Source organism: Haliotis asinina, chromosome 4, assembly GCF_037392515.1.
Source record: "Haliotis asinina isolate JCU_RB_2024 chromosome 4, JCU_Hal_asi_v2, whole genome shotgun sequence".
Lineage (NCBI taxonomy): Eukaryota > Metazoa > Mollusca > Gastropoda > Lepetellida > Haliotidae > Haliotis > Haliotis asinina.
This window is the reverse complement of record NC_090283.1, coordinates 18,006,393-18,032,718: the sequence shown is the minus strand read 5'-3', so window position 1 is coordinate 18,032,718 and position 26,326 is coordinate 18,006,393. Positions and strand designations below refer to the sequence as shown.

The window sequence follows — 26,326 nt, the reverse complement described above, 5'->3', positions numbered from 1 at the left end:
TGGGATGACAACATACAAGATGGAATACAGAAATATGAGCATATCACATAAAATAACATCAACAGCTGCTGCAATATATTTATGTGTGATTTAAGTCAAGGAAAAATATATCACATATTATATACAGTCTAATTCTGAATGCTTCTGGTATCATCTAAATTTACCAACTCCTAGATTTGTAATACAATCAGCACTGATCCTGACCAGACTTAGAAATTCCTTCTCTGGCCAGAGCAACAGGAACAGACTGTAACACAAAGACGAGGTGGTGTCGGGCTCTTTGTGTCCCACTGGAAATGACAATGGATAAAATTACAGGAAACTTCAGCTTTTCAGCTTTTGACATATATCTTCATTCTGTCCCACTGAACTGAAAGATAATTTGGACAGGCTTCCACACAGAACCTGTGGGCCAAAACAGATTCCGCTAATCATACCTCATTCTTTGCTAGTATGTAGTCTTGCACATTTAAAGTCATACTTTAATAGTGAGACCATTTCTTGGCACCAGTGATTTCAAATTACCAGAACTAGATTTGATTCTTCAGAGGGTAGACACCATGATTTACGTCCTACAAATTCACAGTTATGGAACAGTTGTTTTGGGTAACATGACTAGACCGCACAGGAAACATCTTGTACCAGATCACCCTGGTCTGACTATACAGTGGTGAGAAAATGGATAATATCTCAATGAAAAGGGATGAAATTGTGTAATTTACGAAATAATCATAAAAGCATGCAGGAGATGTTCCAAGCAGTATTGAAATACTACATGAAACACTTGGATGCTGTGATGTAATAAATGGCACACGCACAGGGCACTGACTTGTTTGGGGGAAATTATAGGGTGCAGAGGGTGACAAGGGTCACTGAGGGGCGCTGTGGGCATATGGGGCATTATGAGATGTTGAGATGGACTGTGCAGGACAAGGACATGGGTAATTTAAGAAATAGGACCATGGGCCACAGAGAGGTGATGCTGAGCACTATGGCAAACTCCTTGTCCTGTCTCGTATCTGCTGGGCACCTTCGGGCCCTGTGGGTTTTTTCGACACAGAGGGGCTTTGTGGGTGTGAGCATAGCACCATGGAGGTCTGGGAGACTTAAGGTCAATGTGAGTGTTAGGGCGTCTGGGACGCTGAGGGGCATTGGGGGAGTATGTTCAACACTAGGACAGTGAACAGCATTGTCAATGTCTGGCTACAACCATGGAACTCCTGTAGGTTGAGGGACATTGGCTGCACGAAGGGAGCTCTGGGACACTGAGGGACATTAGGGTTGCTCTGCATGAGATGATGACATTCACATGATTGGAAAAATAACTATTGTTAAATAGTAATCAATAACAAATGCATTTAAGTGATCTGACATTCTGACATTACATAGGACTGTGGGACACTTCATCACATGATTAGCTCAGGAGCACAGGTGCAAGTTTCACTTTCCTCACGCAGCAAGTAGGAAGGACGAAGACAAAATTCAGTGAGGGAGCTGGAGTACACAAATTACAGAATATTTGGCACAGGAAGCACACTATTGACCTTTTAACCTCACTCAAAGCATTATTTATGCAACGACCCAGCAATTTCACAGCAACACTTGGCCAGAGACCACATGGAATGAAATAGTAACCAATCCTCTATAAATGCCTTAAACGCTTGACAATATTTCTCCATTTTTTGGGGAACAGATGATATATGATTTAAACAAAACCCAAGACAAATGCTACGTCAAACAAAACTTCTTGAGTTCTTTACTAAAGACAAACTACTCTGATTTAAGTAAAAGTAAATACATTTTCTAAAATACCAAACATCATGAACTGAGCTATAAATGGGCTATGATTATTTTTCTGCGATCATGCACATTCAAAAAACTTTCTAGTAACTACTGTTTGATGATCATAACAAATGATACAGTGCATTGATTTACTCCTGTTATACAATGTGAATATTAACACAAACAGTTCAAGAATCAGATCATGTCTATTATCTAGTATTTCCTGGTGTGTAATACACAGCAGGTCTCGAAACGGCCTCAAGCTTATATGCAGCATGCCTACAATATCAAACCTTTGCAATCTGAAATTTGAAAACCTGTGACTCGCATGCAAAAAGGAGATAACATGAATCACATAACTATACATTATTGGTGTCTGTATTGTATCACACCTTTGCTGTAATGTTACACCTTCAGTGACTCTGAGCCATAACTTTGTCCAAATTCCATTTAAAAACTGCTGAGTCAGCCTTACTTCCACACACTTGAAGACACCCATGAAGGTCCGGATTATAACATGTCTTCAGCAACCCATACTTGCCACAAAAGGCGACAAGGTTTGTCAGAAGAGACCATGAATGGGATCGGGTGGTCAGGCTCGCTGACTTGATTGACACATGTCATCTGTTCCCAGTTGTGCAGATCGATGCTTATGCTGTTGATCACTGGATTGTCTGGCCGAGGCTCGATTATTTACAGGCTGACACCACATAGCTGGAATACTGCTGAGTGAATAACTCACTCTCTCCAAAATGACTTACAGTTGAGCCATGATTCCATCCCAATTTCATGTAAAAACTGCTGAATCAGCCTATTTTTCTGTGAAGACTAGAAACTACATAGGTTCATAATCATTTGATAAAGTGTCCCTTCAATTAAAGCTTCTACCCAAAACACACACACAAAAAAAACAAAAACAGTAACCATGGTAACGTGAAGAAGAAAGTGACAATATCTTGACACAGAAAAATACCTCTGTACATAACCAAGGTGAAATAGGGACTAGCCACTTAATAATGCAGGGTGGGGCTTGAGAGAGACAAATACTTTTTACATCCATGTTTCAAAACAGTTTTTTTCTCACAGTCAAGTTTTTACATCACATATTTTAGCATCTACTAGATAATAGTCAAATACTATTGGTGAACCTAGGGGTCGTTCATATTTTATGGCTTGAGAGTGAGGATGACATTTAGGTGAGGGTACTCTCTGGAGGTCGGGGAAGGGGGTCATCATATTTACACACATGTATCAGGGTGGTGTTACTGATTTTGTACATGACTAGCAGGGGGAAACTTTGTAGAGAAGTATTTCATTTTTTTTATTCATTTCTTTAAATAGTATTGGGAGAAAGGGCAGTGACATTGTACATGCTTCACCATGAAAATCATCACCTCACCCCTAACCATAAAGTTATGAATGGTCCCTTTTGTGTCTCAAAGTATGTGCCTGCACATTTTAAATTAAGACATCATTGTGTGACTGTGGAGAACCTCAGAAAACTTGAACTATTTACATCGGTCACTTAAAATTTGACGCTTACATACTTGATTTTACGCTGGAAAGTTATGTTTCCAAACTTGAAACAAGACGATCTTTTTCCTGTACGTATGCAATACCCTTCATGTGATAGCAAATCACGAGGCTAAATAAAAAAGCAAAATGTTTCTTGGGCATCGGGGATTCACTTATTTATTTGTGTGCGTAACAATTTTTTACTGCCATTAAAAAAAAAAAAATTCTGACTTTGCCACGTTACAATCATGCATTCGTCCACTATAAGAATGAGTGTCAGCAAAAACGAGTGTGACTGAATCTACAACTCATTTACACCTGGTAAACGTCCAAAGTTGTATTTCTGAGAGAAAAAAAATGAAAAAAATGTTGCTCCATCATCACTATTTTTTCTCTATCGAACATTAAATAACAAAGTCCTCCCGCCCTCATCACTTTTGAAAAAATGTGCCCGAGAAACATTTAATTATTTTTATTTAGTCGTATGCCTTTGGAAACTACAGTCTACCAATGCAGTAGATGAATCCAATTCTATGTAGCATTTGTCAAGATAAGGTTGCACAGGTGCAAGATTTACTCAAATCAAGTCCTGTAGAACTGCACAGCTGAAACTCATACGAAGTCCAACTTTGTTAATCTGAACACTGATAAATATGGAATGTCTATATATATTGCTCAGAAATATATTGAAGGAAAAAAAGAGTCATTAACTGCATTCTAGATAATTTACTGACACCAATGCCCACTGACTACATGTTGACTGTGAAGTGGAGTTTATCCATATTCATCATCAAACGTCCATTTAAAACATGATGAACATGATGAATATTCATGAATTTAGTCAAACTTTTCAGTGGTTGACTGATGTGACTATCAAATCTTGACTGTAAGTTTAAATGAAAGAGATTTTGACCATCAAACATTTTTTTCTTATATTTTGTAACACTTTGCACTGCAAACTCACTTTTCTTTTTCATTTGCAGAGTGATGACAACTTTTCAATTTCAAGAGTGAAAAGGCTGTTTATGCCTGTTCTAAATTCATGTTGCACTTAGGGCTAGAAACTGGTTGGCTGTTTGTGTCATAGGTCAAATGGCATGGACAGAATTGAATTTACAAATACTGTCCCAAATGGATGTCTGTGGCATTTACAAAAATATTGCGGGAGTACTTCTGGCAACATGAAGCAGCTGATGGGTTCCATTCCACAGACAAATTGAAAAATACAAGTAAATGAAATGTTCCTGTGTCTCCAGTGATACACCTTTGGATTACGACACTAGAAAGTCTATTATCTCTCTTGGTGAAAGGGTCTTGCCAATTTCTTGAATGCCATCCAGAATGTCGTCAAATGGGACATATGGAATATTTGGGACTACTTTCACAGTAAAGTACAGATGCTAATGATCCTGTTGGGTAAGGTCCTATCTGGGGTTTGAACCCACACCCTCATTGTCGGGCACCTAACGCCCAGCACACGAAGTCAGCCAGTGCCTGAGTGGGTTAGATGGCTGACTTTGTGGGTGGTGATTAGGTGCCCAACTAAGGATGTGGATTCTAATCTAATGGGATTCAATCCCATAATACAAGAATCAGTACTTAACTGAGAAAGTGTAATCCTAAATTTAACATATGTTACATAGTGAAATGACAGTTGTCAAACTCTTGAGACGGATAAAAAATATTCCCTTTGTCGACACACTTATTTGTTGACATGCACACTTATACAGCCTGATGCTGTTGTGTATAGATGTGTTTTAGGTTTATTTTAATGTGACTGAGACATGGAGCTGTGCAATGAAAATTTTCACTATATGGACAACATAGTATTATCTTACCTTATCTTAAGAATGACAGAAAATATCTATCCCTGCAGTGTCAAATCTTAACATCAGTATGATGATCAAGATGAGGACCATGATACAACATGCAGCCAATGAATCAGAGGATTATAAAATACTGCACTAGCTGACTCTATGAGGGTGTCTGCATCCATTCCTCACATCTGAGGTGTCTGGCATTACCCAGGGTCCACATTACTAGGGTTCTTGAGATCTTTTCTAAAACCATCACATGAAGTATCACTACAATATGTAGGACATGGTCATTTAGTAGTGTTGGCGACTTACAATAATATACATGATAAACAGATCACAAGATACGAATCATGTTAAAAATTTGTCCTTACTTTTCTCATTTTAATATAACAACAGAAGAAGAAAAATTTCAAATGTAAGTCATGCACACACTAAACATTGGTAAACTTATTATCCTGCTCTGTGTCCTGGAAACATGTGAAATATGAAGTTTGTTAATTGTAAAATTCAGGTTTATCATAATCGTAAGTCAACATAAGACTATTCCTACTGACAGATGCTATCCAGAATATAAGACTATCCATATCGACAGATGCTATCCAGAAGATCATTCATATCAACAGATGCTATTCAGAACATAAGACTATTCATATTGACAGATGCTATCCAGAACATAAGACTATTCATATCAACAGATGCTATCCAGAACATAAGACTATTCATATTGACAGATGCTATCCAGAACATAAGACTATTCATATCAACAGATGCTATCCAGAACATAAGTCTATTCATATCAACAGATGCTATCCAGAACATAAGACTATTCATATTGACAGATGCTATCCAGAACATAAGACTATTCATATCAACAGATGCTATCCAGAACATAAGACTATTCATATCAACAGATGCTATCCAGAACATAAGTCTATTCATATCAACAGATGCTATCCAGAACATAAGACTATTCATATTGACAGATGCTATCCAGAACATAAGTCTATTCATATCAACAGATGCTATCCAGAACATAAGACTATTCATATCAACAGATGCTATCCAGAACATAAGACTATTCATACTGACAGATGCTATCCAAGTTACAATATACTACAACTGGTTTTCACATAGAGTTTCTTAACATGATATTCAAGTCCAGAGTCGAGAAGATAGAGATACACGTTATCACAAAAACTCAAAACATGTACAAACGGTATGTACAGTTACATTTACAAACATTTACATGCAAAATATGGCATAATATTATTCTTATATCAGACAAAACCTCAGCATATATATATAGTAATTCATATTGTTTGGGTCCTGTTACTATGGTTACCAAATACATTTTAAATCACAATGTTTTTCTCCATACACTCATAGTGTAGGTTTCAAATTTCACCTCTGTTAAAGAATAGATAAAAAAATTTAGTTTGGTAACCAAGGTAACATGATGCATGCAACCGCTTTCTTTGGCTATATTAAATGTACACTCTCATATATGTGGGTTTTAACTGCATGTGTGTATCTTAGAACACAAGAGCGATTCATATCAGTTCAATAAGGTGGCATTTTGAGTAAAATTTGAAATTTGAAATACTACACTATCTTGTACCTCTGAACCACTGTCATCATGAGTTAGCGTGTTTGGTCTAGTTTGGTAGTCCATAAAAATAACATTTTTTCAGTTGAACAGTTTCTTAGTTTGTGGACTGGATTTAAAACCACTTTAAAAAGCATTTCAGTTACATCATGAGAAGACAGTTTACACATGGAAGGAGTCTGAGGATATGCCAAACCCAAATTAGTGCAGTTAGGAATCTGAGCTCCCTAAGAAAGAAAAAAATTAATTAAAATGTATTTTCCCAACAAAGTAGGGATCGCTATAAACTGTTTCTCGAGAGTAATTTGCAAAGCCATTACACATAGAGCTCCTCATACAACTGAAACTGGTTTGCATTACTCTGCAGCAGTGTTTGTGAATGGTAAGTATACAGAATAAAGCAGTGCGTGGAATTAAGCCGCCTACTCCACTTCTGGATTACTCAAAGACTTCTGTAAATAAAGTGTATTTATTTCATTATCATTATTTATTGTTGGAGACAATCCTAGCCCTCCGATAACTAAGATAAGCTATATCTTTGCTATATATCTAAAAAACATCTAAACGAATTTGGCTTTGTAGTGATGTTTCTGACAAATTTCAGGAGGGTTGGCATCTCTTGAGATGTCCTTTGGTAATTTCCAACTCTGCCCTACAAACTGCAGTGTCATTAACTATTTTAACTGAGCCCTAAAGAATTCTAACAGATCTGTTTCAGAATAATCATTTGATCATGTCAACATATTGCAGGGGTAGAAAAGGGAAAACACCTTGTCAGCAAAGTACAAGGGAAATATTCATGCTAATTTTCTTCTAAAAGATAATATTTTTCTTTATTCAACATGTATGTCTTGAAAAAACTGTTCTGACTAAAAATAATCCATTTTGACTCTGCCTTGCAGAAAAAAGGCTGTAAGCTTTGAGACAGTGATGGAAAAAAACTATTCACTCAACAAGAATCATAGGACCACGAGAGTATAAGACACTATCCACATTTTCATATAATCATTGTTATACAGTTTGTACATCTAAGTGTGCATCTATAGATATGATATACTTCATAGAAATAATAACTAAAGAAAATTTACATTCACCATGGACATGATAGACAGGAGACATGATTGCACGATATATACAGTAATCTCTTCTCTGTGAGCCCTATGCAAAACAAAAACATGTTGTCTAGGTGTGAAAAATACCTTGTCCAAAGCTTCAGTCAAGGATATTTGTTCTCTGTATAATCACTGCCACAAGCCGAGATCTCCATGCTAAGAATTTGAAATTCAAATTTAAAACCAAAAATAAAATGACAGTTTATTTTTGTGTGTGTCATTGTGAATTTCACTACAATGGTTTTGAATATTTTCAAGATTGGCCGTTTCCTGAATTACCTCCGATGCCATTCTAATCAGGTTGTTGACTGAATTTCCCATCCTCCTGTGATAAAGACGACTTCCTGGGAGAATATTTCAAAATAATGAGTTATTTGATTGTAAACATAACATCAGTCAGTTGCAAGTTGAACTCACTGCATAGTATGAGGTGCATAGCGCTGTAAGAAGTTGAGGCCTGTGGCATTGATGTTACAGAGAGTTCCTCGACAGGCTCTCCCTCTGAGGAGCTTTGAGTTCCCATTGACAAGGGACATTATCCAATCTGGATAAAAAATCTGCAGTAAAACATTACAAGTTTACTTTTGTAAACAACCCTGCTTATGTAAAAGACTGCCAACAAACATCATAAACAAGAACTACATTATTCATCATGAACAAAGACAAAAAAATCGGCTTAGCACTTGTAAAATCAAAACAAGTTCAAAGGGAGGTAACTCTGGCTGCCATCAGTAATCTGTTTCAGTTCTCTCCCTTTTTCATCTGCGCTGACTTGACGAATCCAAGCATGAAGTATTGTATTGCTCACAAACAATACGAAGCACTGTGTCACATATATCAACATTTTCTATTTCAACTTCAGATAATACCCCAGTGCATCACTGAGTCTTCAAATTTCCAAACCGATAAAGTATAAACTCAACTTAATAAAGTCACACATACAAAAATATCTTTAAAAACTTAACAAACCTGGAAATTTTGGTTGAAATCTGAAATCATCTAAAAAGGTTCCATCTGTCCTTTAAACAATGTCTCTACAAAACCCTTGGATACAAACCTTCCACCTACGTTTCCATCGCCGCTAGAAGGTTAAACGTGTGTCTGTTTTATCGGTGTGAATCCAGTGGCACTGGGGTTGGTATGGTTTGTCATGACTGGCGCCGGAGAATCAGAAATATCAACAGATTCAGTGATGTCTGACGCCTCCGAGTCTGTCATATGTATGTCGTGTGAGTCTCTGAGAGGCATGAAGCCAAACATGTGTGTCTTGGACTGGTGTGACTGGTCAATCACGGCTCCGGGCCCACGTGGAACTGTCTGCTCTGGGCTGTGGTCTTCTAAGCTACTGGATGATATGCTGAAAACATTATTAAAAATGTAATGACAATAAAAGAGGAATAATATGATAAAAACTTAGAGTTGTATAGATCACAATAGTAGAATCAGCAAAAGAGGATACTGTGTGGATAGACGTATATATTACTATATTACTACATAACTATATTACTATATAACTATATTCCTATATTACTATATTACTCACCCATATTCAACCCTTAACTCACCTGTCGATGGGGCTCCTAACTGACCTGTGTGTTTGTGAGTCAGATACCAACTCACTGTCTGTCTGAGGGTGACATACATGAATCACCTGTGTGCTAGTAGGTGAAATGTCAATTCACCTGTGTGTCAGGAGGTGACATACATAACTCATCTGTGTGCTAGTGGCCGTGATATCAACTCACCTGTGTGTCAGAAGCTGACATAAATAATTCACCTGCTTGTCAGAAAGTGACATATATGACACCTCTCTGCCAGTGGCAAGATACATACTCACCTGGTTGTCAGAAGATGACATGTGAAACTCTGTGTGCAAAGAGGGTGAGATACCAACTGACCTGTGTGTCATCAGTTAACATACATAACTCACCTGTGTGTCATCAGGTGACACACATAACTCACCTATGTGCTAGTGGGTGGGGGATGATTCTGTCAGGTGTACTGGGTCCCGTGTGGAACTTCTTTGGAGGACTCAAATACTCGAACCTGTCACTGTTGTCCGACTCCACTGAAATATACATCAGTCATTTAGAGTGAGTGAGTGAGTGAGTGAGTGAGTGAGTGAGTGAGTGAGTGAGTGAGTGAGTGAGTGAGTGAGTGAGTGAGTGAGTGAGTGAGTGAGTGAGTTTAGTTTTATGTCGCACTCAGCAATATTACAGCTATGTGGCGGCGATCTGTACACTTGACAGTCTGAAAATTCTACACATGTATCAGTATAAGAAAACCTCTTCCACTGTTTCTAAAGACTTAATCATTCCCCTGATGATAAATAATAATAAAGTGTAATTGTGGGGCAACAGACTCCATGCACTTGTGCATACGGAAAGCGCTACATATTTGTTAAAATCTGATTACTTTTATCCCAGATAACCCAAGCTGCCAAGGAGGCAATAGAAGGTTATAGTCACGTAATCCCACCAGGTATCCATTTCCAGCTGGGTGAACAGAGGCAATTGTGATCAAACCCACTTGCATAAGGTGAGACCACGCGCATCTCAAGTACTTATAGGTTTATTATGAAACAATGTGTAGCATGGTTTGTTAAAAAAACAGAGGTTATTTTTATACAAAAGTATTGCATACATCTTTCACTCAAATATGTCATCAGAATTTACACAAAGGATGGGGGGGGTCTTTAGTCAACCAGACGGCAGCTTCTGTATATTGAAGCATGCATTTTTTGTTGTCAATGCCGCAATATTCAGCCATATAACTGTAAATGTGTAAATCCTCGAGTTTGGACCAGGCAATCCAGTGACAGTACCCTTAACAACATTCCATGCATTGGGGATTACATTTCCATTAGTGGCATCAGAAACTTGGATTTCTGAGGACTGTGTTGGACCAGGATCTTTTGAAGCGATACGCCATTTAGTACTCTTCAGAGGTCTGGATGCCATCACAATTACAAACACAGACATGACAATGGTAAAGCACAAAAACACTAGGAATTTGGCCAGGGATCCTGGGGGTCTTTTATTACAGACTTAAATAGATCTCAAAACCATTCAAAATGAAACAAAAATCCTGGAAATCTGCAGATCTCTAGAAACTTCTTATGTCGGGAAACAACATTATGCAACAATAACGAGAAAACAATAAGATTTTTGCAGTTAGTGTTACTCATATTTCAGATACAGAAATCAGAGTTTTCTGACTGCTTTGCTCATTTGCAGATCTTTCCCATTTGTTGTCTTGTTCACAAATCTGCATGCAGAGTTAGTGAGCTTAGTTTTGCGCCATCTTTAGCAATATTCCAGCAAAATCAACAGAAACGGGCTTCACACAATGTAACAATGTGGGGAATCGAACCCAGGTCTTTAGCATGACGATGAGATGCTTTAACCACTCTGCCACCAGATTGAATACTTGTGTCTCTTTACTTTGGAAACATAGAATAACATCCCAGAACACTGTTTTTAGAAATGTCATTTTACATGTAAAGTTTGAAGAAGTGTCACTCAACATCTTTCCTCAAAGAACTCTGAATACTCACATTTCCGTTTTCCTAATGGACTTGGTCGCACAGCAATTGGACTCAGGCTTCTGCAAAACAAAACACATCAAGGGTTGGGGGGAATCACATACTGACTGAAGACAGTTATTCACTGTAATGCTGATGACATATGTAAAAAAAAACCCCCAAAACGGAGAGGATATGTGTCATGAAAAAAGAGAAGATATCGATACTGGTTTGGTTTAACAAACAGAAGAGTTTATCAACACCATTCACGGTATTTCTTACATCTTTACTAAAGATAATTTAGATTTGCAATATGTAATTGCATCCATGAGATCTACACGTTGCAAAGGTGCATGAGTTGACACAATATGATTGGTACATGTTCAATCACATTGCGTGACAGGTTGTGCATCAGTTTTCATCTTTTTTTAGGAGATGTATATTAATAGGGGGAATCCAACATCACAGAGCCTGGATGCAACACTGTACTGTGGCAGGACAGTCTGATGTGATGCAGGTTTTCAAATGCTCACTCAATGTTCATTCAGTAATATTTTGGGAATGAGTGCACCCTGTCTGGATTCTCCCATTGTGTTGGCAAAGCTGGAATCATGCTCAGACTTGCAACCTGCTATTACAAAGTGTTCTCACACCGGGAGGTCATAAGAACACAAGTTAAAAATTTGAACATTAGATCTGAACATTACAGCAACCCCCCAGGACGTCCAGTTCACTGATCTACAAATCCAGTTTCATGTCCCCTACACTAAACCCGTTTTTTGGGGTCATATCTTTTAAAAAAAACAGTTACTTTTCTTCATTTCAACAAGTCTTTATGGACTTATTGTAATAGTTCTAAAAGTAAAATGGAACCCAGGTATTTCCGGAAATCTGAATGCAAATCATAAGATCTTCCTATTTATTTGAAAAACTCAGCAATATTACAGCTACATTACGACAGTATGTAAAAAATCAAATCTGGACCAGACAATCCAGTGATCAACAGCATCAGCAACAATCTGCGCAATTGGGAACTGATGATGTGTCAACCAAGTCAGCGAGCTTGATCATCTGATCCCGTTAGTCGCCTCTTACGACAAGCACAGTCGCCTACGACAAGCACAGTCGCCTCTTACGACAAGCACAGTCGCCTCTTACGACAAGCACGGGTAGCTGAATGCTGGTGAAGCATGAGAGACCTGAACATGTCACTCCACATGCACAAGCCGACATACCTCATAAATGACTTTCTTGTTGGACTTGGACTAGGTGAGGGTGTAAACGAGTGGTTCCTTATTGGAATCTGCATTGATGGAGAGAAGCATTGCTGGAAAGAGAACACATTTGTCAACAAAATATGTCATATTAGGCTGTCAGTGTTTCAAAACAGAGCAATCTTATAAAAAAACAATCTGTATGTTGTTCCAAAAATTCTGTATATGACCCCCGGCAGCTGCTGGTGTATGTTCTCCAGGGTGCTGAGAATGAAAATCGACATTAGAGTGAGTGAGTTTAGTTTTATGCTGCACTCAGCAATATTCCAGGTATATGGCAGTGGTGGTAAATAATCAAGTTTGGACCAGACAAACCAGTGAGTCAACAGCATGAGCATTGATCTGCGCAACTGGGAACTGATGACGTGTCAACAAAGTCAGCGAGCATGACCACGCGATCCTGTTAGTCGCCTCTTACGACAAGCATAGTCTCCTTTTGTGGCAAGCAGGAAGGCCTATTCTATCCTGGGTCTTCATGGGTCGTCCTCAACATTAGGACCTTCAAGATGGACCTCAATTACACTAGTGTGCCTAATGTAAGTACAGAAGTTTTGACAGCATTATGATAGTGTCATCCAACATTATGAGCAGTTGGTTGGATTTTCAGCTTATTTCAAAAAATTCCAGCAACCTACCCATGAGAGGGTTGTCTCCCCATACCCCCACAGCCTGGTGCTCCTACAGTTAAAACAACACGTGGTATTTACCTGTCTGGCACAATGAACTGGCCCAAATGAGACTCCAAGGTGGAGTATACAGTGATGCTCTTAAATTTCTAACTCTGATTCAGGGGTTCATTGTTTTGTTAAAAAGCTACTTGCCACGGGGCGAGTGACTTTCCGAAAGTAACTTGTCCTGACTAATCTTCCTCTTACCCTGATTTTATGATATAATCATCATTTATTATGAAACAATAAATCAAAATGGTATTTGATGTCAATGAACTATTTATCAAAAAGTGATACTTTACTTTATTATCATTGAAACATTTAATGGCTACATTTTAAGCAGATGTGAAATTTGCAGTGTGAAACCTAAGTGGAAATTATCTAGTTGCCCACAGACAAGTAAGATACCATTATTTGATCACCAGAAAAACACAAAAAACAAAAACAACTGACTTGTCGCTGGCTTTTGGCGATAGGATTTTTTAAACCCTGTGATTCTAGCAAACTATGTAGCTGTAGCCCAGGAAAGCCACATTTAAGAAAAACAGAGTTGAAAAAGATGTGGCTCAAATGGTAAATGGGAATGGCTGAATCATTAGAGGAGAAAATTACAGATCACGCAAACTACCTGCCATACGTGGGTGCTCAAACACTTATTATGAATTGTTCATGAATATACACCAATTGATAGTTAAAATGAAGGCACAATACATACAGAAATTACCAAAATTGTATCAAAATTGTTCGGCTGCCAAATTGGCAAAAAAAGCTTACATCACAGAATCTTCAGTTTGTTCCACAGGTTCAACGTAGCCATCAACAATCATAAATTCATCACTCCTCATTGAGATTCTCCTGACACATTCTCTATTAGCGCCAAACGAGCAAATGGTAATCGCTCCGCCATTTTTGGAAGCGTGATAAACGCTTCAAACTGTTGCAAGCCCGAAATAAGCGATTCATTTGTTTACTCTAAACAATTTTCGACTTGCAAGGCAACTTCAATGTTTGGGCTGGTCCACTTTATACAATAGGTAACAGGCAGGAGATTAGCAGTGCACTGGACCATGTACTGGGTTGCTATAAACTGTAGGGGTTATGGGATGTACTCCTGTAGGGGTTTGGGGAGGTTACTCAAGAGTATTGACAAATAAGTCTCAGTGTCCTATTATGTGTCTTGGGATATGCCTTCTGTTGATTAGGGCATATGAAGCTTAGTACAGTTTATTCCTAATACCTAACAGTGCACCAAGTGAAATTTAGGTTGCACTGATGTTTTTGGTCTCGTATTGTTTCAGTAACAAATAAGAGAAGAAAACCAGAGCTCCAGATAAGGCATGTATTTGAGTATTTTATGCAATAAAAATCACATTTAATTTATTAAATTACATATATGCGCGTACAAAAAACGCATAAAAAATACTTAAAACCAAACAGGTCTATAATACCTTGTTATTTTACTCAAATACTAAACACTTGTGAATGATACTTTGTTAGGGAGCACTAACTCTACAACGGTGATAGCAAATGTTAAGTAATGCCTATATAAGCATATATTATCATAGCTGTATTCACTGACTGGTCTTTACTGTAGTAGTCACCTCACTTCCATGTTGAGTGCTGCCAACTATTGGGCAATGTAAGAATTATCAAAAACATAGGTCTGTTGAGAAGCATTTATATTTATATATTTAGAAGAGTTAACTACCCACAGAAGATAGGAAACCCTGGGTAAAAATACTCAATTTTTAACTAGTGGGAGCATACAAAGAGCAAGTTATTCCTAAAAAATGCAATTATTCATACATAAACAGACTTAGAAGAAAACACCCAATGGCTTGGAAAATTATCTGGAGCTCTGGAAAACCAAACGAGGTAATACCTTCCCAAGCCTGGTGGGTGAAGGCGACCCACATAGTAGACTAGGTGACGTCATGATGTGGAGGGACTCGCTGAACGACCTTGGTCGACGTTGCGTCTGCTCCGCTAGCATCTGTTCACTCTCCACCTGCAACAGAGTGAGTGTGTGAGTGTGTGAGTGTGTGAGTGTGTGAGTGAGTAAGTAAGTGACAGAAGTTTGAAGCACTTATTTCTTTTATCATGTTTATTCCAGAAATATCATGGTGGGAGCACCGGAAATGGGCTTCTCACCTAATTTATGTTTAGGATGCTGTTCTATTTCTAATCCAAGCATAAATATGTAACTACTCATATGTGATGTGAAATGATTTCTTTCAGACATTTTGGGGGCATTTTCACTTTTCCAATCATGATAAGCAATTAATATTCAGTTCATAATCATAATTATTTATATACCTCCAGTGAACTCATATCTGATACAATCTTGTTTCCTAAGTCAATTACCTAAATAATGTCCCCATGTGTTGGGCAATAGTCTTAATAATGACCTTGTGTCCCTGAATTATCTCAATAACGCCCCCGTCCCAGAATTGATAACCTGTTTTGAAGACTGATACGCCTTTGTCTTGCCATCACAGAATACGATCATAAAATATGACATCATTGATAATTTCCAACATGTAGTGCTGACGACCTGTTTAGAACCCACCACCCTTCGCTTACTATCTTGGCGGTTTCATCTACAAGAATCGCAGTGAAAAATGAGACTGTTTCTCGGTATGAACCATGTATTCCTTGCAAGACAGGTAGAGCAGGCAGCACATGGGTAGCATGTGCAAGACGAGACGTCAGCTGCCAGTCTCATCCCAGTTGATTTCAACAGTATTGAGTAAATACCAAATTTTGAAATTATATGTAAAGTATATCTTCCGTCGATTTATAAGTTGGATATAACGCAATGCGTGGGCATTATTGAAAAGTAAGCCTTCTTTCCTTGGGCAATGCCCGCAGGTGTTTGGCCCTTGGGCACTTCCTGTATGAAGCATGCTTACTTATATCCTTATGTTATATCCTTATCACAGATTCCCTATTATCTATATCCCTATTCAGCAAACGCCACTTTCGACTCTTACTCCTGCCAAGAACCACTAGATGTCTAGTCAAAAGTTTGACGAAGGAGGAAGATTCTGATTTAAATTTGAGATGCTTTCCATCACTGATCGAAATAACCACCTGTCTGCCTCTCCAAGGCAGGCAACTTTCGTATTGGGCTGCCTGAAAAAAATCTCCAGCAGCCCAATTGTTTGGCAGATATTTCTTAATACCTCCCCTTTGGAAGCTTTGTATGAATAACACGGAAGAAGATAAATTTGGGGCTGGTATCGCTCTAAACTTTCGCTATTAAAATTTTTCCAGAAAAATATCATTTTCATGATGTAAACCAGCAAGAGGTATACAGTCAGGCCGCGTTAGTTCGGACCCCCACAATCCGATTCCCACAATATCCGAACAATAACTAGCTGTAACCAGCTGATTCAATAATCCGGTGCTTCACTCTCCGTATCCGGACGTTAATCAGCGGTAACAGATTAGCTAATTACACACAGTTTTGCTTCATGAATCCGGCGGTACATCAAAAAGGTTCGGATAATCCCTTCACACCATGAGCCCCATTCAGTGGTAATTGTTAATTGACACTTGCGAGTTGAAGATGTCGTTAGTTTGTGATTTTGATCAATTAGTAGGTATCACTTTTGGTTAGTTGGAGTAATACCTGTCATGCTTACTTCCTGTATAAAACACTGATCGTGTCAAAATGAGATCAGCTGACGCTTGTCAGTCATAATGGCAAGTCCCACCCCTAGGCATGAAATATGTGAAATTACTGCCGTACAAATAAAATAGAAATTTGTAGATACAAGGAGAAAACCTGAAAGCCAGTTTTGATCTTATGTGTAAACATTTTGGTCAAGCATTCGGACATTCTATCAGCAAGAGCACAATTTCGGACATCGGATATGGTTTGTGATTGGCTACGACCATTTGACAGACAGTGACAGACAGATGCAATCACGTGGTTGGCACGTGATCTTACTTTGTCACAATGCTGCCAGTCACAAGGGTGCCAATGACCAACGTGAAAGTTCATTTCATTTACGACCACAAATGCTTAATCTCCGAGAAGCACTGAGAAAACTGCCAGGTCCGATGTAAAAAGCTCCACCATTCAGAACTGTTACCGTCATGTAGATTTCTTTCACAATTGAGTTTTGTTATGTGTATGTATAATCTATCCAGACATGGTTGTATGCATTGACTGGTTATTCAATGAATATTCAAGTTGTTATGTCTACAAACTGTAATAGTCTTTTGAAACTTGTATACGTTCGTATGTTTTAGTATTGCCATGTCAAACAGACACAACTCTACTGTAGTCGTGTTCATAAAAGTTTGTTTCAGTAGTCCGTACGTTTCACTATCCAAACGTTTTTCATGAAAAACAGAAGTATTCGGCCTGACTGTATTGTAAAACATGACAGTTCTTTTCAAATGTCACAGACTGGGGATGTGACTGAGGACCTATGTGCATTTAATTTATTCACATTTGAATGAATTCACATTTAAACACTGAGACTTTGTTTTTGTTAAAGTCAAATAGGGCGGGCATGCAACTTTCAAGATGGACAGGCAACATTTATTGGTCAACTGAAGGAATGTCTGGTTGAGTTTGGAGACGGTGAAAGATGAAACTCACTCAAGGCAGTGTGACAATCCCAGAAACAATCTCAGAAACAATGAACTGAACCCAAATTCACAAACTCAGACTTCTGAAAAGGGCAGCAACTCTTCACAATGAATAGTGGAACCCAGTGAGTGAGTTTTTACCAGTGCATGAAACAAGCCAAAAACTCAGCCAGACATCAAAGTGGATAACTTTAAAATGTTAGCAGCAGTAAATGGATTTACTCAGATGTACGGAACATTTTATCAAAAAACATTTACCAGACCATCAGGAAGGCCAGCTGTAAATCTAGATTGCCTTATTTCATACACTGGTTTTACGTTGTTTTCCGCAATATTCCTGCAATATCTGAGGGGGGAGGTACCAGAAATGGACTTCACACATTGTACCCATGTGGGAAATCAAACCCAGGTCCTCGGCATGACAACTAAACACTTTGACCATTGGGCTACCACATCGCCCTTGTGAGATCCAGTGAAGCATGTGTGTAATTACTAATACTTCTGTTTTTAGCAATCCTACAGATGCATGATGGGATGTTTCAAATAGGTTCAGACAAACGAAAAATACAAATACTTTGTTGGTTCAGACAAATGGACATACCAAATTGAAACCATCCCAGGAAGTTGAGATCTGCATCTGGTTTCTCATTTCCCTGAAACAAAATAAAATACAAAAATGATACAAACATTACAAAAATAAAAAAAATAAAATTAAAAATAATTACAAAAATAACAGGGGAAAACATATTATTATTATATCATTAATATTACTACTAAACATATCTCACTGGAACTGATTTGAACATTACATTAACATTCGAACGGTACTCCACTAAGATGGGACTTGTAAAATCACTTGTCCTGATAATTTTTTCACTATACCAGCCAAATTTCTTGTTGATTTTTTAAAATAAGAAACAAAACTAACATTGAAAAGTCACCTGGACACTGGTATAGCATGATATACAAATTTGCTTGCCCAGCTGAAAAATACACTGGACTGGCATGTCTGGCAATGGGGTTTTTCCATCCCTGAATATTCCAGTATCTCGGTAGTGGATACATGAAATAGGCTCCACACATTCAGTGTTCATGAATAGCATCTGACCCTCTGACAAATCTGGCAGATTCGCCAGTGGTCAGATAGAAATCACCAACCCGCCGGCACCAGTGTCTGACTGAATATTTCACAATGTCTGTGAGTGAAGTTGTTATTTGCGGTATGTGACACTAGTTTGCTGTGTAGAAATCTTATGTTTGTTATCATATAATGTTTATAATTTCAATGCCAATTATAAGAAATGTTAAATCTAAAATGTTTGTTTAACTTAATTCTGTGGGTCCTGTGATTTTTCAGTGGGTCAGACAGACATCTGAAACTTACAGGGCCCAATATCCTGTTACTTTCAAACACCATCATGAACACTGCACATTGTACCTTTGAGAGGAATCAAACCAGTGTCTTCAGTCTGATGAGTGGACACTTTAACAACAAGGCTACCCCAAGCTTCCGAGCAGACCTAATTTAAACCAGGCAGACGAAAGACAAGTTTGTCTGGTTTTGATTTAGCGGCAATGGCACACTAAGCAATATTCCAGCTACATGGCTGTGGTCTGGACCAGACAATCCAGTGATCAACAGCATGAGCAACAATCTGTGCATCTGGGATATGATGTGCCTACCTCTCATGTGCAGCCTCTCGGTCAGGTATATGGCTCTCCTCAATCTTTATCTGATTTATCCGATCAGGAACTCTCAAAGGTGCCTGCAACCAACAATAATACATGAACACAGAAATCAGGGTAGGATAACAGTCCTGCAGTGGCCCAAAGTGAAACCAAATATAAGAGCTACTGGTGTTCCGGTTATTCCAATAAAACTTATCAGACACATTCATATTCATGATGACTTGTCATATTTCTTCCTAATATTCAAATGTTCTAGACATCTCATTAAATCTGATCAAATACAGATGCAGACATTTTCTCGGAAACCAAATAATACGTTCCTTGTAAAGCATTTGAGAAACATTGTCAATTTGTTCAATATTCATATTTCCAAAGGTCTCATTTTCCCTAAATCAGAAATAGCTATATTTACACACTGCACTCAAAAATCGTTTCTGTTTGAATATGAGTAATTGCAATTGATTGCTTGGTCATTTGGCCACAGCTAAAAATCTTCAGTTATTTTAATTTATTTAATCACCAATACTCTGAACTACATTATTTTCCTTATTGCCAAGCCCTGTCTCCAATAATCCTTGATAAACTGGGTAATGTTTCTTTTGAATCTGAGAATCTTTACAGCCATGTGATGCTGATTCTAGGAAGAATGTTCAGGGCTCCAGGGAAGTGATGTTAAAAATTCATCAAAAGGTTTTTATTATTCTATCATTAAAGGTCACATGCAACGTAAAGCCCAACTTTGCTGATTCCGATAGCTTTCGGTAAGCACTTACCGAAACAGATCATCAAAAATGCTGATTCAACTTATAAGGTTAAGAAAAACGGGATGAAAAAAAGCCTGCGAAATCGGAGTTCAAATGATACACTAAATTACCCAAAGGGGGGGAAGGGTAGAAGAGCGCCCCCATAACTCATGCACAGTGAATAAGTTCATGGACCTTGAATCAGTATGCATGTCCGGAGTATGAGGTCATGAGCAGTAGTCTAATCTTGGTTGTGTACACAAACAAGTAAATAATCTACTTGTTACATATAAAACATGTTGATTGTGATAAACAGACTATCAAACTCAATGTCTGGTTTACTGACAACTATATGGCTGCCTGCCTGTCTGCTAAAAGACAATATGCAATACACAGCTTCAATCATTCACCACATGGAATTTGAACTCCACACCTATCAGGCTATACACCATGAACAAAATAAATTGATTTATGACTCGTTCTCCTGAGTCCTGTCTCTGCCACATTATGCAATTAAGCAGGTGTGATACTTGTACACATGACATGTTTTTTATGCCTTTGGGTTGCAAACAAACTACATCCATTTTTCGCGGATGACTGGATCTGATGGAAACTGGTGCAAATACTTGTCAGATTCAAATCATGCTTTGTATGATTACGGTTTTCAGCCACGCAGTAGTTTACCATCTCTACTGAGATGATTTTTGACTGGATCGATGCAAATTCAGAGAATATGTATTTACAAAACACAACATCTCTATATACATATTTTACGAATAACAAATTCTTCTAGTGTATATGGTTTTGTTTGACAACAGTACATGAATCCATACTGAAACGATACATCAAGTACAACAAAAAAAAGCTCTTATCCATAAAGAATCTTACTTTCTTGTGACTTTCCATACTTCTAAAATGCCCATCAAACAGATCATCTTTTGGGTACACACAATGAGCCCTCAGCGTATCAGCAAATGAGCCAGTCAATCGGAAGCCGTCATTACACTTGTGTCCACAGCCACCCGCTATGACTGGGTTCAGTCTCCCAAGGGCTTCGTTTCGAGGGAAGTAGTCCCAAGTACAAAATATTGCACTTTTGAATCGCAATTGTATGCTTACAATTTTGTTTATTGTTTTTTTTAACAAGCAGCAATGTATATTAATTGTTATGAATAAGTGATTATTGTGTTTTAATTATGTTTGATTTTTTGGCTGCATGTGACCTTTAAGGATTCCTAGATCTGCCCACTTGCCTTCAAAGTGTATTTTGAGGTGTTAAAGTGTACAATCTCATAAGGAATATACTCTGGCTTCTCCATGCATGTCTTCCGAATGTGCAATATTAGTGTCTGCCCAGCAATATTGTACAATACGTGTACTTGGCTCCTTTAGTTGACCTACTTATTCCTGGGATGGAAGTGTATTTCTCTATAAACTTTGGATTGAAGGAGAAGTTTTGGATTTTCAAATTCGGGGGCGTTGTCACTGACTTGGTCAACCATGCTGTTGCCATTCATAAGCAATCGGAATATATCAGCAGGACTCAGGCATGTGTGTCTTTAGGGTGATGAGAAAATGCCTCTACCACTAGGCTACTCCACCACTTCTTGCAATAGATACACCTACAATATACATAGAAACTGTCAATCCTCAAAACTCATTCTTCCTCGTTGGTGGTTTAATTAATTGAAATAATTAATGACTAAACGACCAAGCAATCGATCATGTTTTCTCATAATTAAACAAAACATTTTTGGAACACTTGTTTGCTTCAACAGGGGTTCAAGAAAGTAACTTGTCCTGACTGATTTTCCACTTGCCCTGATTTTATGACACAATGCGTGGTGTTCATGCTTACTGGATTATTTATCGAAGTGTGATAATTTCAGTTTCTACTAGCTCTTATTATTATTGCCGACTTTAATAGTTTCATTATCAGCAGAAATGAAATGAAATCCTAGATTATTTGCAGTTTGAAACCATAAGTGGAAATTATCTAGTAGTCCACGGACAAATAAAATACCATTACTAGACTGCCAAAATGAAAACTGAATTGTCCTGGGCATTGGGTGATGGGATTTTTGAACCCCAGTTCAATAATATTTTTCACAAGGTTGGTTTTGTCTGTGACATTTCAGAAGCACTACAACTTACAAGCTTGCTGTAAGCTAGGACTAAATTTATCTTAAAGACCCCTGGAAATTTATGTTCCTAAAACACCAGTCATCCTAAAGATGTAAAATTTGCAAATCTATTTCGTACAATTTGCAAAAAACTAGAAATGACTAGATTTTTTTATTTTTAGATCTGCGTATTATTAATTTAACAAACATAACCAGAATAAGTTTGATAAATGACAGTAATCAATTATTTTTGATAATTGATCAGTTGTACTGAAACAATCATCAATTACGAGATTGTAACCATTTCCCAACACTTCTTTTTAAGTGCCACAAAAAAGGGCATCAGCTTGATCAAAACATAATTCCTGCTGAATATGTACAATCATTGCAATAAAAGGTGACACAGAATGAAGGGACTCACCGATATGGATGACAAAGACATGTTGCTGGAACTGAAGCGACGAATCCTTGAGGACTCTGTTGACTTGAATGTGGAAGTGCTGAAGCAGAGAGTAATGATGATGATGGTGGTGATAGATGATGATGATGATCATGATGATGATGATCATCATAGAACATGATTGAGTGATTCAATAATTTGGGTTTAATGCTATTGAAAATACCATTCCTGTATACCACAATATGTTGGCATGTCAGCATTTGCAGTAGGTTTTGTACGAGTGTGAACAAAAATACAACTATAAACATGCAGTCCAAATCTTTCGCATGTGAAATTTTCATTACAACCCTGAATCATTTTAAAATGCATTTTTTCCCATATGTTGCTGTTTAAAGGTACTTCTTAAAATTAAGTAGATCAAAATCTATGCCTACAAAACAAAATATTTTTGCAGGGATTTTTTTTATTTTTTGCGTGAGGTTTCTGTGTTAACGCAAACATTGCATGTTAATGTGCAAGTGCAAGTATGGTTTTGCACCACTTCTAGCAATATTCCATCAATATCACGACAAGGGACACCAGAAATGGACTTCACACATTGTACCCATGTGGGGAATTGAACCAAGGTCTTTGGAGTGCTGAGCAAACACTTTACCCACCAGGCTTTCGTACCATCATTTGGTGCATATAACTTAAATGGCTCAACTTATAATTTTGGGCATGTTCTCATTTTATTTTTAAGCATATATGTCCTTTAGAATGAAAGAATTTTCACAAGACAGGATGTGGATTGGTAATGACTGACAAGCACTGTACAAACCATGTACGATTTCCAGATGAAATGTTTAGTCCAATAGTCACGAAATACTTTTTATGTCTTTATCAGTTTTCTCACACAGCTCTTTATTATGGAGACAACATTTGCCATTATGTGGGGAAAAGACCTTTGTTTCATCAACAAAACACAAGCTCCCAATGTTACTAAAGTGCATAAGTATGTACATACTGAGTTACTTCCCTTTGGGCGGGGGAAAAACTTAGACTTAGTGTGAATCTTTCAAAAACATCTCAAGCACTGACTGCATTGAGACAGATAAATCATATAATACATGAACATAATATACATAACAATTTGTTTCTATTTTCTGTGTTACATATGGAGTTTTACTGACTGATGACAAATTTGTCATATATTCAATACGTTCAAAGATAACAAAGTTAGAAGTATTACAAAATTGGGGTACTAAGAAGGATATCATATGTTGACAAACAACTTCTTTACTACAATTACGATGTAATAATGTAATAATAATGTAATAATAATGCTGCGATCATGAGGTCACTCACATGATGACAGCGTAAGGATTTATGTTGGAACGTATCATTTCCAGTTTACATATAGGCCAACATATGGTGATATACAGAAATACTGCTAATATGATGCTTGAGGATGATGCGGGTTTAGGAGACCTGACACTAAAAGTGATGCAAACTTATTCTTCACTTCAGAGTACCATTGCTGTGGAACATATATATAATTTGTTGTGGAAACGATCTGAAGTGTTTTAACAGATAAAATGGCCTTCATATCCAGTGCATTTAGAGCACTTTATAGATAAAATTTGTATATATTATATTTTACACATGGTGTCACATCTGACAGCAATGTATTGTATTGTTACACAGTATCAACGTACTTCAAATTACAATAAAATACCCAACATGATTCATAGCTTTCACACTTACATAGTCAAATTTCATGTTTTAATTCATGTCACACAATTTGGCATGATAAATGCATCTACCTTGTTTCTGTATTCGAAGTAGGAAGGAGCGCATTAATCATTGGCGCACTGTTTGACCTTTTCAATGTTCCAACCCCAGGCATGGCTGATGAGTTTGCCGGTGGTTCATGATCTACCTCCATTGTGGATTTAGGCTTGTGTATCACACACCGAGACAGATATATGTTCGATATGGTGCGATTTCGTTCGTCATAAATTTACACACAGAAAACAAAGATAATATTTTGTCTCGTGGGGTAAAACAACATAAAAATATACACGATCAGCTGGAACAAGAATGTAACTTGACTCATAAAACGAAATTGGGACACTTTAAGAGACGTCTGACAAGATCCTAGTTTGACGTTTAGAGAGCGGTCTAGGAGTATGTTGCACTCTCTAGAACTCCACCTCTGGTATGCAAGAAACTAAAGCACAGTCCCCTGCATACAAATGCTTTAAATCTGCTCATCTTCACGCAACTTCGTTAATAATCTTCATTCAATCTCTTTTTGTTGTGATACTGACAGGAAGTCGTAGTGTCCAGTTGTTACGGCTTCGCTGATTGGTTGGTTTACGTCACTGATTCTGCAGTAAGAAAACCACATTGCGCCTCCTTTGGGAGATTCTCATACAAAACATTTATGGCAATGTAGTGAATATGAACCGAACAACGTATCTGCATACGAGTATGTGAAACATTTATCTATATTAACGGATTTCTGGCCGTGTCAAGGTTATTCATTAATATTTATGAGACGTAAGAGCCAATGAAATTCCCCCTTACAAAGGAGCTTTTAAATATCACGTACCGTCATTCGATCTGAATGATTGTGACATACTTTAGTCAATCATATATTTCAGGTCCAGCCATATGATATGTGTTTAGATTCAGCTGTTGATAGCTATAACCTACGTATAGTTACGATATGACTTCTTTGAACATGTCGTAAAGTACCACACCTTCGTGAAAGTCCGCCATTTTCCGCTTGACTTCGGCATGGCGTACTGCAAAGTTATTTTAGAATTTCACATGTAGATCTATAGTATGGTGTGACTGAAAGGAGAAATTCCATACATTTGTTTTATTATTTTGAACTATCTGAATCACCCCAGGACATAAGTTTCTCATATTTTAAGCCAAGATTTAAATGAAACAAGTCTAGATTTTCCTTGGGTTCGGAATCTCCGATCTTCTCGGGTATTCTTCATGGAGGGGAAAATCCCCTGAAACTGAAGTGTGCACACCTCACTTTCTCATTAGTGTGCAACTTACGTATGGTTCCACAATGCATATTCCCGTAGGTCGCCATTTTAAATGAATTCTCGGCTTTGTAATATGTTGATGAACTTGTCATTCAATAAATAAGCAACGGGAAATTAAACAGAAATTATACGTGATTGTAGGTAAGATGGTTTCTCACAAATGCGCAAAATGCATTTTACGAAAATTACATTCCTTAAAATTGTTTATGCCACTCAAAAGTGACACGTAAGTCTATGGAAATTACGTCATTTGGCTCAATATAACCGGCACGAATGTAGTTCTGGTCATTCACTAAGAAACCGTTGGAAATTCACGGAAAGTGGAGATGTATACTGCACAGAAAAAGAAACGCAAATTTTGAAAAAAATGAAATCTCATAAAATGTAAGCGTTCACGTTTATGTCTTCAATTTAAAAAA

At 37.7% G+C, this 26,326-nt stretch overlaps 1 protein-coding gene across 1 annotated transcript; it reads right to left on the bottom strand.

Annotated features, from left to right (window-relative positions):
• Positions 1 to 7,206: 7,206 nt before the first annotated feature.
• LOC137281337 (P2R1A-PPP2R2A-interacting phosphatase regulator 1-like) lies at positions 7,207 to 25,182 on the bottom strand. Its single transcript, XM_067812513.1, has 9 exons — positions 24,663 to 25,182; positions 22,879 to 22,957; positions 19,586 to 19,668; positions 18,504 to 18,555; positions 15,180 to 15,305; positions 12,591 to 12,682; positions 11,389 to 11,438; positions 9,795 to 9,900; positions 7,207 to 9,189 (listed from the first exon to the last, which is right to left on the bottom strand). Exons 1-9 carry the CDS (start codon positions 24,782 to 24,784, stop codon positions 8,922 to 8,924), a joined length of 978 nt encoding a protein of 325 aa, XP_067668614.1. The 5' UTR covers positions 24,785 to 25,182; the 3' UTR covers positions 7,207 to 8,921.
• Positions 25,183 to 26,326: the final 1,144 nt, after the last annotated feature.